Source organism: Puma concolor, chromosome B4, assembly GCF_028749965.1.
Source record: "Puma concolor isolate L17-30 chromosome B4, mPumCon1.1.hap2, whole genome shotgun sequence".
Taxonomy (NCBI): Eukaryota; Metazoa; Chordata; class Mammalia; order Carnivora; family Felidae; genus Puma; species Puma concolor.
Genome location: NC_141673.1, coordinates 59,571,788 through 59,587,013, shown reverse-complemented (window position 1 = coordinate 59,587,013; position 15,226 = coordinate 59,571,788). Strand labels below are relative to the sequence as shown.

The window sequence follows — 15,226 nt, the reverse complement described above, 5'->3', positions numbered from 1 at the left end:
GATTTGAGTCATGAGGTAGAGATAACTACAATGGAATTAGCCCAGTTAAGAATGCTAGAAAAATTTGCAAGAGTCCAAAGATGCGAACTCCGTTCCATTTGGCAGAAAAATACGTGTTTCAAATGATACATTTGGGGGAATGGTTATAGGAAGAAGTCTGGGGGTGGGGAAGAGGAAAATTGATTTTGGGTAGGGAATGGTAGAAAGAAATAGAAATAGGAACCTTAGACTGTGTAATTACCATTACAAAAAAAAACTTTTATCGACATATAACACACATAAAGTACACAAATCATAAGTGTATATACAGCAGTGACTTTTCATAAGGTAAACGTATCCTCCCAACAGTCCCTTGTAACCAGATCAAGAAGAACATTACTGGGGTGCCTGGGTGACTCAGTCAGTAAAGCATCTGACTCATGATCTTGGGGTCATGAGTTCAAGCCCCACGTGGGGTATGGAGTGTACTTAGAAAAAAAAATGAAAAGGAAAAGAACATTACCCACTCTTTGGAAGCCCACTTGTCAGTTTCTATCCCCCCACCTCCAAACAAAGATCTGTTTTTTTTTTAACTTATTTATTTTGAGAGAGAGAGAGAACGGGGAAGTGGGGGAGGGGTAGAGAGAGGGGAGAGAGAGAATCCCAGGCAGGCTCCATGCTGTCAACACAGAGCCCAATGTGGAGCTCATTCCCACGAACCCGTGAGATCATGACCTGAGCCGAGTCAGACACTTAACCGACTGAGTCACCCAAGCACCCCTCTACTGTCTGTATTCTAAATGATTGATTGGTGTGGTTTGTTTGAACTTCATATAAACAATGATACAGCATACATGCCCTTTTATGTCTGGCTTCTTTTGTTCAGTGTTATTTGTGAAATTCATTCATATGAATTATAATAAAACTTTGTTTATTCTTATTGCTTTATAGAATTCCATCATAGGAATACACCATAGTTTATTTGCCCATTCTACTGTTGCTGGGCATTTGAGTTGTTTCCAGTTTGTGACTATTATCTATATGAATAGTGCTGCCATGAACTTGTACATGTGTTTTGATGTATGTATGTGTTGGGTTTATACCTAGGAGTAAAATTGCTGAGTCATAGGATATACATTTGTTCAGCTTTTGTAGATACTACTAAATAATTTTCTGAAGTGGTTAAACTAATTCAAAATCCCACAACAGTATGTGTAAAGTTCCAGCTGTTCCAAATCCTGGAAAGGCAGAACATTCTGCCCCCAAAATATAGGTGTGAGAGGCATCAGAGATGCTTTATAAATCCTTTACTCTTCTGAGGTTTGGTCCATGCAAACATAGGGATTTTTGCTGGTACCAGGTTGCATAGATTCAGTCTCTAAAGGCTAGATGTATGTATGAAACTGTTTTTTTGTTTTGTTTTGTTTACCTCAGATTACCTTGGTTAAAAGGTATTTTATTAAAAAAATTTTTTTTAACGTTTATTTTTTTTTGAGAGAGAGAGAGAGTGTGAGGTGAGAAGGGGCAGAGAGAGAGGGAGGGAGACAGAATCTGAAGCAGGCTCCAGGCTCTGAGCTGTCAGCACAGAGTCTGATGCGGGGTCGAACCCACGATCCGTGAGATCATGACCTGAGCCAAAGTCCAGCGCTTAACCAACTGAGCCACCCAGGAGCCCCGAAAGGTATTTTAAATGAGAGTGAGGGAACTTAGTCTAGGACTAGTAATTTTTGAGGGGAATGGGAATTGGCAGAAATGTTGGTTTGTGAAGGAAAAGGCTATCATATCAGTCTAATTCCTTGATTTCTGCATGCTGGGTTTCTTGCACGAAACATAATATGCTACAAAAATCTTCTCATTTCACAAGACAGACAAAACTCACTTCTACTTCACAATACTTTTAGACTTTCACTTTGCCCTTCACAACAGTTGCCTTATCTTTGGCCGTGTCTGAAGAAGGGATGAGAATAGTCAGGGTCATCATATAGGATGGAACCGAGGAGCTCAATAGGAGACTATAGAGACGTAGAAATGAGGCAGGGAAAGAATAGGTGCTAGATGAGTTATGACAAAAAGGAGGATGAGAAGAACAGGTGGCTGGAGCCCTGCTGGATGCTGCAAGCTGGGAGTTAAACCTTTCTAGGAAGGGTGTTTCCCATGCATAGAAGGACTTCCTGTTTTCTTCCTAGTTATCTCTCTCTGGGTTGTAGGGGAAGTGAATATTCTTGGATCCTAAACCCTGGTGGGCAGGAAGAAAAGGCATGGAGTGTAGGACTGGAATCCTTGTTCTCTTGGAGGGGCTTCTTCTTCCAAGGAGGAAGCAAACCCAAACCGTCTGTTGCCAACTGCAGTGCAGACTCTGAGCTCTAGGTCTCAACCTGCTCAGACCCACAGCCAGCTCCACCTTGGGGCCTTGGTAGGGATAGCAACCTGTATGCCCTCTGGCCAGTCTCCTGCATCCCTTCCCTTGCCTAAGTTTGGGAAAGAATCCAAATATGTAGTCCTGAAGGGCTAGGATCATCATATTCATCCCCACCCCCATTTTGATGTGTTCTTTTCCCAGCCTCCAAGGCATTACTTGGCTTTTTCTGTCTAATCCATTGGATGACAGAAGCCCCACCAAAAAAGTCAGTGAGAGCCTGCCCAGGAACAAAACAAATATATCAGTCATCATATGTTCTTTAGGGATGAGAGGGGAAGTGAAAAACAAAACACTTGTTTGGGGTATTGGTCTCAAATTCAGTCCCTGCCAGCTGTTTTCAGGTAAATCCTATACTTCTGATTCTATTAGTGATTTCTGTTCTGTATCTTTAATATTTTCACCCTCCTAGGGTGGGATGTAGAGATGTCTTTCTAGTGGAACACTTCTAATATGATCCTGACCTGGGATACTCCACTGCTGAGTTTGGGGGACTCCACATGACTGCTGCAAAAGTATAATTTTCAAAAAGTTGAAAAACATGATTCTCATACAAATATAGGTAAACACATGCCCAAGATTTATTTCATTCATTAATAAGGGAGCCAGCGGGATGGTAAAATGGATTCAAAGACATTTGAGGGACTGAGTATTTATAGATACTGAAGAAATAATGTTGGAATAAGATTCCTAGGTTATAGGGGTGCCTGGGTGGCTCAGTTGGTTAAGCATTCAACTCTTTATCTCAGTTCAGGTCTTGATCTCAGGGTTGTGAGTTCAAGCCCTGCATTGGGCTCATGGTATGAAGCCTACTTAAAAAAAAAAAAAAAAAAAAAAAAAAGATTGGGGGCACCTGCATGGCTCAGTCAGTTAAGTGCCGGACTTTGGCTCAGGTCATGATTTCATGGTTCGTGGGTTTGAGCCCCTTGTCGGGCTCTGTGCTGACAGCTCAGAGCCTGGAGCCTGCTTCGGATTCTGTGTCTCTGTCTCTGCCCCTTCTCGGTTTACACACACACACACACACACACACACACACACACACTCTCTCTCTCTCTCTCTCTCTCTCTCTCTCTCTCAAAAATAAATAAATGTTAAAAAAAAAAAAGATGGCTGGGTTATATACAAAACTGGTTCATATCCTATAGGACAATATAAAACGAATTTTTGGGATCTCTTTTCTACTGGACAGAAATTATTTGCATTTACTGGACAAAATCTATAAGTTAATATGTATCTTCCCAAGGCCTGGACCCTAAGCAGTAGTAAACAGTAAGTCAAAAAAAGAAACATCCCCCTAGATAATTAAATATATTTCAAGTAGGCCTTTTAGACAGTGTTTCAGAATGACATTGAAAGGATACACGATCTTTACTTTACCTTACCGTCAAGTTTTGGGTAATTTCTTAACACTGCTGTTGCACCTGGTTTTGTACCCACTCACCTCCCTAACATGCTCAAATCTTGACAGTGAGAAATAGAAGGCTTAGAATAAAGTAAAGCAGGACAGAGAACCATTTGCACTAAAGTTGAAGTTTCTTGACTGTAGTAACGATGATAATAGTAGTTAAGAACTTTCAAGCGTTTACCATATGGTAGACATTAGTGCTTTATATCCATGAACTCATTTCGTATTCCCAACAATCCTATCTCTGCTTTACAGATGATGGGACTGAGGCCCATAGGGGTTAAATGACTTGTCCGAAATGACATACAGCTATAGAGTGTCAGAACTAGGGTTTGAAACGAGCAGTTTTATACTAGCCAACTGGATCCGACAACACATTAAAAGAATTATTTACCACAATCCAGTGGGATTTGTCCCTGGGATGCAGGGCTGGTTCAATACCTGCAAATCAATCAGTGTGACACATCACATTAATAAAAGAATAAGAACCACATGATCCTCTCAGTAGATGCAGAGAAAGCTTTTGACAAAATACAGCATCTTTTCTTGATAAAAACCCTCAAGAAAGTAGGGATAGAAGGATCATACCTCAAGATCATAAAAGCCATATATACAAAAGATCTACCACCAATATCATCCTCAATGGGGAAAAACTGAGAGCTTCCCCCCTAAGGTCAGGAACACGACAGGAATGTTCCCTCTCACCACTGTTGTTCAACATAGTGTTAGAAGTCCTAGCTTCAGCAGTCAGACAACACAGAGAAAAAGAAGGCATCCAAATTGGCAAGGCAGAAGCAAACTTTCATTCTTCGCAGATGACATGATAGTCTATGTGGAAAACCCAAAAGATTCCACAAAAAACTGCCAGAACTGATCCATGAATTCAGCAAAGTTGCAGGTATAAAATCAATGTACAGAAATCTGTTACATTTTTTTTTTTTTAGTTTTTTTTAACATTTATTTATTTTTGAGACAGAGACAGGGCATGAATGGGGGAGGGTCAGAGAGAGAGGGAGACACAGAATCCGAAACAGGCTCCAGGCTCTGAGCTGTCAGCACAGAGCCTGGCTCAGGGCTCGAACTCACAGACCATGAGATCATGACCTGAGCCGAAGTCGGACGCTTAACCGACTGAGCCACCCAGGCGCCCCTACATTTCTATATACCAATAATGAAGCAGCAGAAAGAGAAATCAAGGAAGCGATCCCATTTACTATTGCACCAAAACCCGTAAAATACCTAGGAATAAATCTAACCAAAGAGGTGAAAAATCTATACACTGAAAACTATAGAAAATTTATGAAGGAAATTGAAGAAGATACAAGGAAATGGAAAAACATTCCATGCTCATGGATTGGAAGAACAAATATTGTTAAAATGTTGATACTACCCAAAGCAATCTACATATTCATTGCAACCTCTGTCAAAATAACACCAGCATTCTTCACAGAGCTAGAGCAAACAATCCTAAAATTTGTATGGAACCAGAAAAGACCCTGAATAGCCAAAGCAATCCTGAAAAAGAAAACCAAAGCTGGAGGCATCACAATTCTAGACATTAAGATGTATTACAAAGCTGTAATCATCCAGATAGTATGGTACTGGCACAAAAACACTTAGATCAATGGAACAGCATAGAGAACCCAGAAATGGACCCACAAATGTATACCCAACTAATCTTTGACAAAGCAGGAAAGAATATCCAATGGAATAAAGACAGTCTCTTCAGCAAATGGTGTTGGGAAAACCGGACAACAACATGCAGAAGACTGCACCTGGACCACTTTCTTACGCTATATACAAAAATAAACTCAAAATGGATGAAAGACCTAAATGTAAAACTGGAAGCCATCAGAATCCTAGAGGATGAAACAGGCAACAACCTCTTTGACTTGGCCATAGCAACCTCTTACTTTACATGTCTCCAGAAGCAAGGGAAACAAAAGCAAAAATGAGCTATTGGGACCTCATCATAATAAAAAGCTTCTGCACAGTGAAGGAAACAGTCAACCAAACTAAAAGGCAACCGACGGACTAGGAGAGGATATTTGCAAATGACATATCAGATAAAGGATTAGTATCCAAAATCTATAAAGAACTTCTCAAACTCAATACCCAAAAAACAAATAATCCAGTGAAGAAATGGGCAAAAGACATGAATAGACACTATTCCAAAGAAGGCTACTGGAATTATTCCCCTATTCCAGATGGCTAACAGACACATAAAAAAATGCTCAACATCACTCTTTATCAGGGAAATACAAATCAAAACCATAATGAGATACCATCTCACACCTGTCAGAATGGCTAAAATGAACAACTCAGACAACCACCAATGTTGGCAAGGATGTGGAGAAAAAGGAACTGTTTTGCACTGCTGGTAGGAATGCAAACTGATGCAGCCACTTTGGAAAGTAGTATGGAGGTTCCTCAAAAAATTAAAAATAGAATTACCCTACAACCCAAAGGATATTTATCCAAAGGATACTGGTGTGCTGTTTCGAAGGGGCACATGCACCCCAATGTTTATAGCAGTGCTGTCAACGATAGCCGAATTATGGAAAGAGCCTAAATGTCCATCAACTGATGTATGGATAAAGATGTAGTGTGTGTGTGTGTGTATACACATATATATATGTATATATACACACACACATACATATACATATATATATATATATATATATACGTACGTGTGTGTGTGTGTATATATACATATATGTGTATATATACATATATATGTATATATACATATATATGTGATGGAGTAATACTCGGCAATCAAAAAGAATGAAATCTTGCCATTTGCAACAATGTGGATGGAACTAGAGTGTATTATGCTAATGGAAATTAGAGAAAGACAGATATCATATGACTTCACTCCTGTGTGGAATTTGAGGTATAGGACAGATGAACATAAGGGAAGGGAAGCAAAAATAATAAAACAGGGAGGGGGACAACACATAAGGGACTCTTAAATATAGAGAACAAACTGTTGCTGGAGGGGTTTTGGGTGGGGGATGGTCTAATTGGGCAAGGGGCATTAAGGAATGAGCACTGGGTGTTATATGTAGGTGATGAATCACTGGATTCTCCTCCTGAAATCATTATTGCACTATATGCTAACTAACTTGGATGTAAATTAAAAAATAAATTATATAGAAGAAAATTATATATAGAAATTATATAGAAGAAAAAAATATAAAGTTATATAGAAAAAATTATATAGAAGAAAAAAATTATATAAAAAGAAAAAGTTTGGCTCAGGTTAACCTTCAATCAGAGGTGGGTAATGGGATGCAGAGAAGAGAAATGTCTATAGGTTTTTCATAGGAATGGTGTTTGTCCAGAAGAAGGTAATTGATTATTAAGGATTATATTTAGTCCCCAAGGAATTCCAGCCAGAGCTCTGCCCCTACACACACTATGTGGATATCACCAGGCTTCTTTTCCCAAGAAGATAATAGTCTCTTCCCACCTAGTATCTAAGTCTTAATTGGGGAAGAAGAGAGAAACATGTTGGTATTGTAGGGACTGCAGTTATGTTATTTCTTGTAGGCATCTTTGGAGAATAGGTTTATATGATGAGCTTGACATTTTAAATTTATTTCTTCTTGTTTTTATTAAGGTTTGAGTAGGAACAGTTTAGAAGAAAGGATTCATCCAGATGTCTTGATCTCTGTCCTGTTCTAAATCCCTGCCCCCACATTATCACTTTGCATTTTCTTTTCCCTTAGATATGGCAAGATTGTCTCCACTAAGGCCATACTGGACAAGAGTACAAACAAATGCAAAGGTGAGAGAACAGCTATCTTTGGTGATGGAGAGCACCTATGAGTGAGGCCATCCCTGTCTCTTATCTTTACTGCTCAAAGCTCCTAGTACTCAGTGCTGGTGAGGCATCTCTCAGGTTTTCAGGCTTAAAAGACTAATAGATATTTAGATTGTTTGGTGACCAGATAGCTAGAGCTGAAAATGCTATTTTGGGGACCCAAGGCTAGAAGCGTGCACAGAGTCCCTCAGCCTGTTTTGGACTTCTTGTTTCCCCAGATTGGATGGTGGATATGGGAGGTAAGATTGTTTCTATTTAGTAAAGCATTGTAAATGCCTTGCAGTAGTGGTAGTGGTGCAATGACTTGGTGGGTATTATTTTGTAAGGATGAATTTGTTGAGGTTTCGAGCAGCGCTGGGTGTGGATGGAGGAATAGAAGGAGGTGAAGGACTATCTATTGGGGTGGGGCTTCTCACAGGTGGCTGGCTGTCTGCAACGGAGAGGCTATATTCCCTACATGCCTGGCATTCCTGGGATGTGGCTAGAAAACAGGAAAGAGTTCATTAGGGGTGGGGGCTGTGGATTATTAGAAGATCCTAGTTTCTGAAACCTCCTATTTCTTAAGGGGGAGGGAAAAAGGCAAGAACATCACAAGGACTCCATCGCCCTTGGCATGCATAGCTGTAAAATAGACTAAATCTCATGGGGTTTGAAGAGCACGTGGATAACCGCTTGAAACCTCTTAATTTCTTTCTCCCTCCTACTCTGTTACATGGATCATAACTCTTCCTCTGTCTTCTGACAAGCCTGGGCCTCCTGCATCTCTTACACCCCCACCTCCCAGTGATGCTATTTCCCTGTTCCAGGCTATGGCTTTGTGGACTTTGACAGTCCTTCGGCAGCACAGAAAGCTGTCACAGCACTGAAAGCCAGTGGTGTGCAGGCACAGATGGCAAAGGTAAGGGTTCTACCCCATGTCTACTCCTCCTAGCACCAGAGGTCCAGTTGTAAGGCTTCCAGAGGGTGTAAGACCATGAATTTGATGGGCAAGGGCCATGTGCAGTAGTTTTTTACTATATCTGACCAAAGAAAGGCTGGGCCAGCGTCCCATTGAGCATCCCTTGGCTGCCAGAGGAAGGTGTTCTTCAAAATCTGTGGTAGGTAGCTCTGTCGACTCTTCCTCTCATCAAGTATTATAAGCAGGTAAGAGGGTCAAGAAGCTTCCCTTCCTCCTGCTGTTTCTCCATTTACACCCTGGCCCCACTTCCCTACCAGACAGCTTGTGGTAGTTTAGCAACAATCTATGAAGAAGCCAGTTGTGCAACTCAGAAGTTAAGAAGTGCTCTTCACTTCCCAACACTGTTCCCTTTGCTTGTGCTGGGGGTGGGGTATCTTTAGGGGAATTGTTAGGGGTTGGGGAGAGGGAAGCCACAGCAAGGAAGGAAGCTGACCCTCTTTGTCATGTCTCTGGGGAGCTTTTGTTTTAATCCAGACTACTAGAAAACCTGAGGCTTTTCTCTCCCTTCTGTTTTGAGGCGGGATTGCCCCCTTGCCTTTCTGAAGTCATTGTGAATACTCTGTAGAGCTGATGAGGTGGGCCTGACAGTCACTCTTTTCTGTATGGTTAAAGAAAAACAAAGCCCTGAGGCGAAAGGCAGAAGAGGGATTGAAGTTGCTGGTGACCAGACCCTACTCTCTAGGGCAGTGACTGCTTAAGTTCTTAAAAATACAGCGGTGGGAAGTTATTGCCATTTTGCACATTCTGCCCCCTGGTGGGGGCTCTTCCACCTCTTTCCTCTTTTCTGAGAAAAGCCCTCTGACAATGGCGTTTAGGAGACTTCAGAGTTCCTACGAGATTAGAGCTCTGAGGGCTGCATGGTGACCCCGAGAGCTAAACATCTGTCCCTTAGCACAGCCCCCAGCACATTGCCTTTCCTTTCCCCTTCTCCCTCTTCCTGCTCTCCCTCAGTCGAGAGTGAACAGGCATTCCTACTCAGAGGATTGAACAGGAATTCCTACTCAGAGGATTCTGCTGTGGCCGGAAGAGGAGGGAGGAGGATTGCTTAAAACAGGCCAGCCGGGAAGCAGTGCTGGCCAAGGGAATCCAGTGCTGGGGAGGGAGGAGTAGCTGCTCTGCCTAGTTCTTAAAGAGACAGCCAAAACATCACCGATGACTTCTATTATGGGTGTGTAAAGTACTGGAATACTGAATCTGCTTTTTTTTTTTTTCCCTCGACTCAACATACAATCCATGGTAGTGAGACTAGGTGTTATGAATAGTTAAGATACTCTTTGTTTATGTGGGCCCCTTCCTACTGTCTCTTTTCTGAGATGTCGTATTGTGATGAGGGCTTAGGGTGGGAGAGGGATAAGAGATGTGAGCTTCATTTTCTCACTTTTTTCCCCATAGCAACAGGAGCAGGATCCCACAAATTTATACATATCAAACCTTCCATTATCAATGGATGAACAAGAACTGGAGGGGATGCTGAAGCCCTTTGGCCAGGTTATCTCTACTCGAATCCTTCGAGATACCAGTGGGACCAGCAGAGGGGTTGGCTTTGCAAGGTGAGGGATATCAAGAATGGGAAATGATGAAGTTAATAAAGAATGTCACTTAGAAGATCACCAAAAAAATCTGTACTCCCTCCCCCAAGGGACAAATTATTGGCCTAAAGTACTTGACAGTGAATCAGAAATTCATTTAATTAGAGGTCACAATACTCAAAAACCCATTTGCTGCCAAATCTTTATCCTTTCTCTACTATTTCTTGCTACTGTAGCATTTGTTCCTTTGATCCAGACCCAAGCAGAATACAATAATTCTATATCTTCTTACAGTTTACTGAATAGTTTCTCATTCTATTATCTCATTTAATCTTTACAACAACCCCATGAAATATAGTAAAACCTTGGTTTGCGAGCATAATTCATTCTGGAAACATGCTTGTAATCCAAAGCTCTTGAATATCAATGTGAATTTCTGCATAAGAAATAATGGAAACTCAGATGATTCGTTCTACAACTCAAAAATATTCATATGAAAATTATTACTAAAAATGATTACTATAATAAAAAGTATAAAGAAAAATAAATTGACCTGCACTTACCTTTGAAAACCTTCATGGCTGGTGTGAGGGAGACAAGAGAGAGTTGGGTTATTGTGTAGGGCGACTTTCACTAACAGAATCACTGCTATCTGTTGGCTCAGTGGAATCTTTTTCTACATGGCGGCCATAGTATATGGTCACACGGATGTTGACTCCAGTGCAATATTAATAAACTCTTATCATATGCTGTATTTAATGTAACTGGCAATAAGGCAGCAGAGGGAAAGGTCTGTATACCTGCAGGCAGCCTGACCTAGAACGAAGCAAAGCATTCCTAAGTTTACTCTTGTGTGGACTGTCCATACAAGAGCAAAGGACTGTCCATAGGTGCTTTGAAGTGACAAAAAATGCACTAGTGCCTGTTGTGGGCATCTTCCAAGGTTCTGAAAAATCACTGATTTCTGCCAAACACCGTGGCCTAAGACTGAGCATTCAAGCATAGAGATGATCACCCACAGTCCCGCAGAAAGAGAGAGAGAGAAGAACCATTGGCTCAGTTGTGATCGTGTGACATTTGGCGTCACATACAACTTGTATTGTAAGACATTGCTCATTTATCAAGTTAAAATTTATTAGAAATGTTTGTTCATCTTGCAGAACATTCACAGAACAAGTTACTTGCAATCCAAGGTTTTACGGTAAATATTCTCTGTTTTAAGGAAACCAGTACACCTGGGTGGCTCAGTCAGTTGAGCTTCTAACTCTTGTTGACTCAGGTTATGATCCCAGGATCATGGGATTGAACTCCGTGTTGCACTCTGCACTGGGTGTGGAGCCTGCTTGGGATTCTGTCTTTCCCTCTGTCCTTCATGTGCTTCTGTCCACTCATGTGCTTACTCTCTCTCTCAAAAAAATAAAAATAAAAGGATACTCTAAAAAAAAGCCATTTTATAGATAAGGAAACCAGAGTCCCCAATATAAAGTGATTTGTGCAAGGTCCCACAGTGAGTGGTAATCCTTCTGGCTTTAAAATCAGTGGGATGAAGATTTGGTCTACCTTTTCAGTTCTGTTGAGAGAATTAGATCCTAGACCAACTCTGCCACTAATTGCCCCTGTGATATCAGACCTTTATGTGACTTGGTTTACTCTGTGAAGTGGAGATTGATATAGATGAGTGGTTTTCTTAAGGTATACCCTACAGCTGCGGAGTTCTCCAGGTTGCCTACCTCTTCTGGGCTTAAGTGTCATTTGTAGGGCTTCATAATCTCCTAGCCCACTTAAGAAATGGTGCTGCCTTTATTTTAAGATTTTGTTTAAACGGAGATTCTGTCACTTTTTCTAAAAGTTTGAAAACTATTGGAATAAGTGATCTGAAGTTCCCATTTTGTGTTAAAATATCTTGTCTGGTCCAGGAACACTCCCTTACTCTGGAGTATTTCAGATCTTGGAAACTCAATCTTGGTAGCACCACCTGCTGGCAATCCCAAGTATAACTAAAAGAGAGTTCCTAGGCTTGAAGTCATCAGACTTTTTTTTTTTTTTTTCTTTTTTTGCTCCCATACTCTTAAAGCAGAGGTTGTCAACCTTTTTCAGTTCATGGCACCTTATGTTGTCTCAGTACTTTGTTTTTTGCTCTAGACCAAAAGAAATACTTGAAGGGGCACCCAGCTGGTTCAGTCAGTAGGGCATGCGACTCTTGATTCTGGGGTTGTATGTTCGAGCCCCACATTGGGGTAGAGTTTATTTAAAAACAAAACAAAAAACAAAAAAACTGAGCAAAAGAAATGCGTAACAGTTCAGTTTATTGAGTAATTTAATGGTCTAAACAACTCAAAAAGTTTTTATGTTAAAAATTTTGTAGCTATTTTGGAGTGCCTGGGTGGCTCAGTCGGTTTTTGCTTGATTTTGGCTCAGGTCATGATCCTGGGATTGTGGGATTCTCTCCCCCACTTGTGCACTCTCTCTAAAATAAAATTAATTAAAAAAATTGTAGCTATTTCAAAAATGCATTAAAAGAGAAAATATTTTTTTTTTTTAAATTTTTTTTCAACGTTTATTTATTTTTGGGACAGAGAGAGACAGAGCATGAACGGGGGAGGGGCAGAGAGAGAGGGAGACACAGAATCGGAAACAGGCTCCAGGCTCTGAGCCATCAGCCCAGAGCCCGACGTGGGGCTCGAACTCCCAGACCGCGAGATCGTGACCTGGCTGAAGTCGGACGCCCAACCGACTGCGCCACCCAGGCGCCCCTAAAAGAGAAAATATTTTTATTTCAATCTTTATACTTACTATACTTACAAATGGGATGTGCATCTGTTGAACACTGCACAACTTCTCAAGCCTTGGAATCAGATTAGACACTTACACCCTTATTTCCTGTTACTGGTTTTCTTATGGTATTTGCTTTTGTCGTAGCCACCATTGAAAAACTAGCTTTGTAATAATACATTATCAAAGGATTGTAGGGTGATCTAATGTTGAAATAGTGACCTGTTTAGAGTTAGTAGTCCATCCAGTATCCAACAGATGTTGCTGTATTTTCTTCAGAAAGTTCAAAAATTCCCTGTGTGTGCCTCTGTGAGCTCACTGCAGAGGCACAGGGTACCTCCGAGCCCAGTTTGGAAACTGTGGCTTTGAAGACTTGAAAAACTGAAATCTTTTGCATCTTTCTATGTTACTATCTACATATTTTCTTCATACATTTAGATCTTGCAAAGTATAATTTCCAGCAAATTACAAGTATTGACATTTTAAATAAAACTGTCATGTCATTTATAAATGTATGCAAATATATCTAAATGTCATAGCAATGTGATATACAAAATCATCCTTTTAAAAATATATAGAACATTTCTTTTTTAATAGTTATAACTTTTTTTTTAAGTTTATTGATTTTTTTTTTAATTTTTTTTTTTTCAACGTTTATTTATTTTTGGGACAGAGAGAGACAGAGTATGAACGGGGGAGGGGCAGAGAGAGAGGGAGACACAGAATGTGAAACAGGCTCCAGGCTCTGAGCCATCAGCCCAGAGCCTGATGCGGGGCTCGAACTCACGGACCGCAAGATGGTGACCTGGCTGAAGTCGGACGCTTAACCGACTGCGCCACCCAGGCGCCCCTTGATTTTTTTTTTAGAGAGAGGCGTGCAAATGGGGTAGGGACAGAGAGATTGAGAGAGAATCCCAAGTAGGCCCCACACTGCCAGGGCAGAGCCCGATGTGGGTCTTGAACTTACGAGATCATGATCTAAGCTCAAGTCAAGAGCCAAACGCTTAACTGACTGAGCCACCCAGGCACCCCAATAGTCATAACTCTTCGATCATTCTTATTATGATGTTCTTTCTCTTTTAAAAAAAAATTTTTTTTAGTGTTTTTTATTTATTTTTGAGAGAGAGAGAGCACAAGCAGGGGAGGGGCAAAGAGAGAAAAGGAGACACAGAATCTGAAGCAGGCTCCAGGCTCTGAGCTGTCAGCACAGAGCCCAAAACAGGGCTCGAATTCATGAACTGGGAGATCATGACATGAGCCTAAGTCAGATGCTTAACTGACTGAGCCACCCAGGCGCCCCTTCTTTTTTTTTTTTTTTTTTTAATAGACTGATGTGTTTAGGGACTATTTAAATTTTATTTATTTATTTTGACGGGGGACGGGGCAGAGAGAGAGGGGGAGAATCCCAAGCAGGCTCCATGCCGTCAGCATAGAGCCAGATGCGGGGCTCGACTCCACAAACTATGAGGTCATGACCTAAGCCGAGATCAACACACACTTAACCAACTGAGCCACCTAGGCGCCGCCCCCCCCTTTTCTTGATCTTGTATTTCCATTCCATTTCCTTACAAAATTGTATTCCAGTATAAAATATTTTTATAGTTGAAAGTCTTTTTATGGATCATTCTGTCGTACTTCTCTGTAACTGTTTTTTTGTTTTCATGCTGAGAAACCTGTTCACACAAGTAAGTAAATGGGAATAGAAAGAGTTTTGTTAAAATAGGAATTCTTTTGGGGCGCCTGGGTGGCGCAGTCGGTTAAGCGTCCGACTTCAGCCAGGTCACAATCTCGCGGTCCGTGAGTTCGAGCCCCGCGTCAGGCTCTGGGCTGATGGCTCAGAGCCTGGAGCCTGTTTCCGATTCTGTGTCTCCCTCTCTCTCTGCCCCTCCCCCGTTCATGCTCTGTCTCTCTCTGTCCCAAAAATAAATAAACGTTGAAAAAAAAAAAAATTAAAAAAAAAATAATAAAATAGGAATTCTTTGAATTCTTATTTATATGCCAATAACCAGTGTGATTGATTTGTCAAAATTGATTTTGTAATGTGTCCGTTAACAACCTACTGAGTTATCCAGCTTGTTGGAAAGAAGAATTAGAAACATCTGACTTACAAAATGATTTAAAAGTCAGGCATCATTGCCTCTTGTGGAGTTTGGGGATGGGTGCAAAATCTGTGGAAAGGGGTGGCTGTGAGAGGGCACTTGACCTTTGGTGGCCACAGGCTCTCCCCAGGCAGACCAGTTTTAGGAAAGAGCTTATGAGGAAGTGGAGGGTCTGAAAACAGTTCTCTTAAAATACCCCATGCCTGCGTAGCCTTCTGGAAGATTAAGGAGTAGAA

General features: G+C 41.1%; 1 protein-coding gene across 2 annotated transcripts in view; it reads left to right on the top strand.

Moving 5' to 3' along the window:
* Window positions 1-15,226, top strand: part of RBMS2 (RNA binding motif single stranded interacting protein 2) — a 65,669-nt gene that overhangs the window by 38,780 nt on the left and 11,663 nt on the right. For both annotated transcript variants that reach the window (XM_086713056.1, XM_025926352.2), the window contains 3 exons: window positions 7,538-7,596; window positions 8,439-8,530; window positions 9,983-10,140. In XM_086713056.1, coding sequence (XP_086569182.1) covers window positions 7,538-7,596; window positions 8,439-8,530; window positions 9,983-10,140 — 309 coding nt within the window. The remainder of the gene's footprint in view (window positions 1-7,537; window positions 7,597-8,438; window positions 8,531-9,982; window positions 10,141-15,226) is intronic.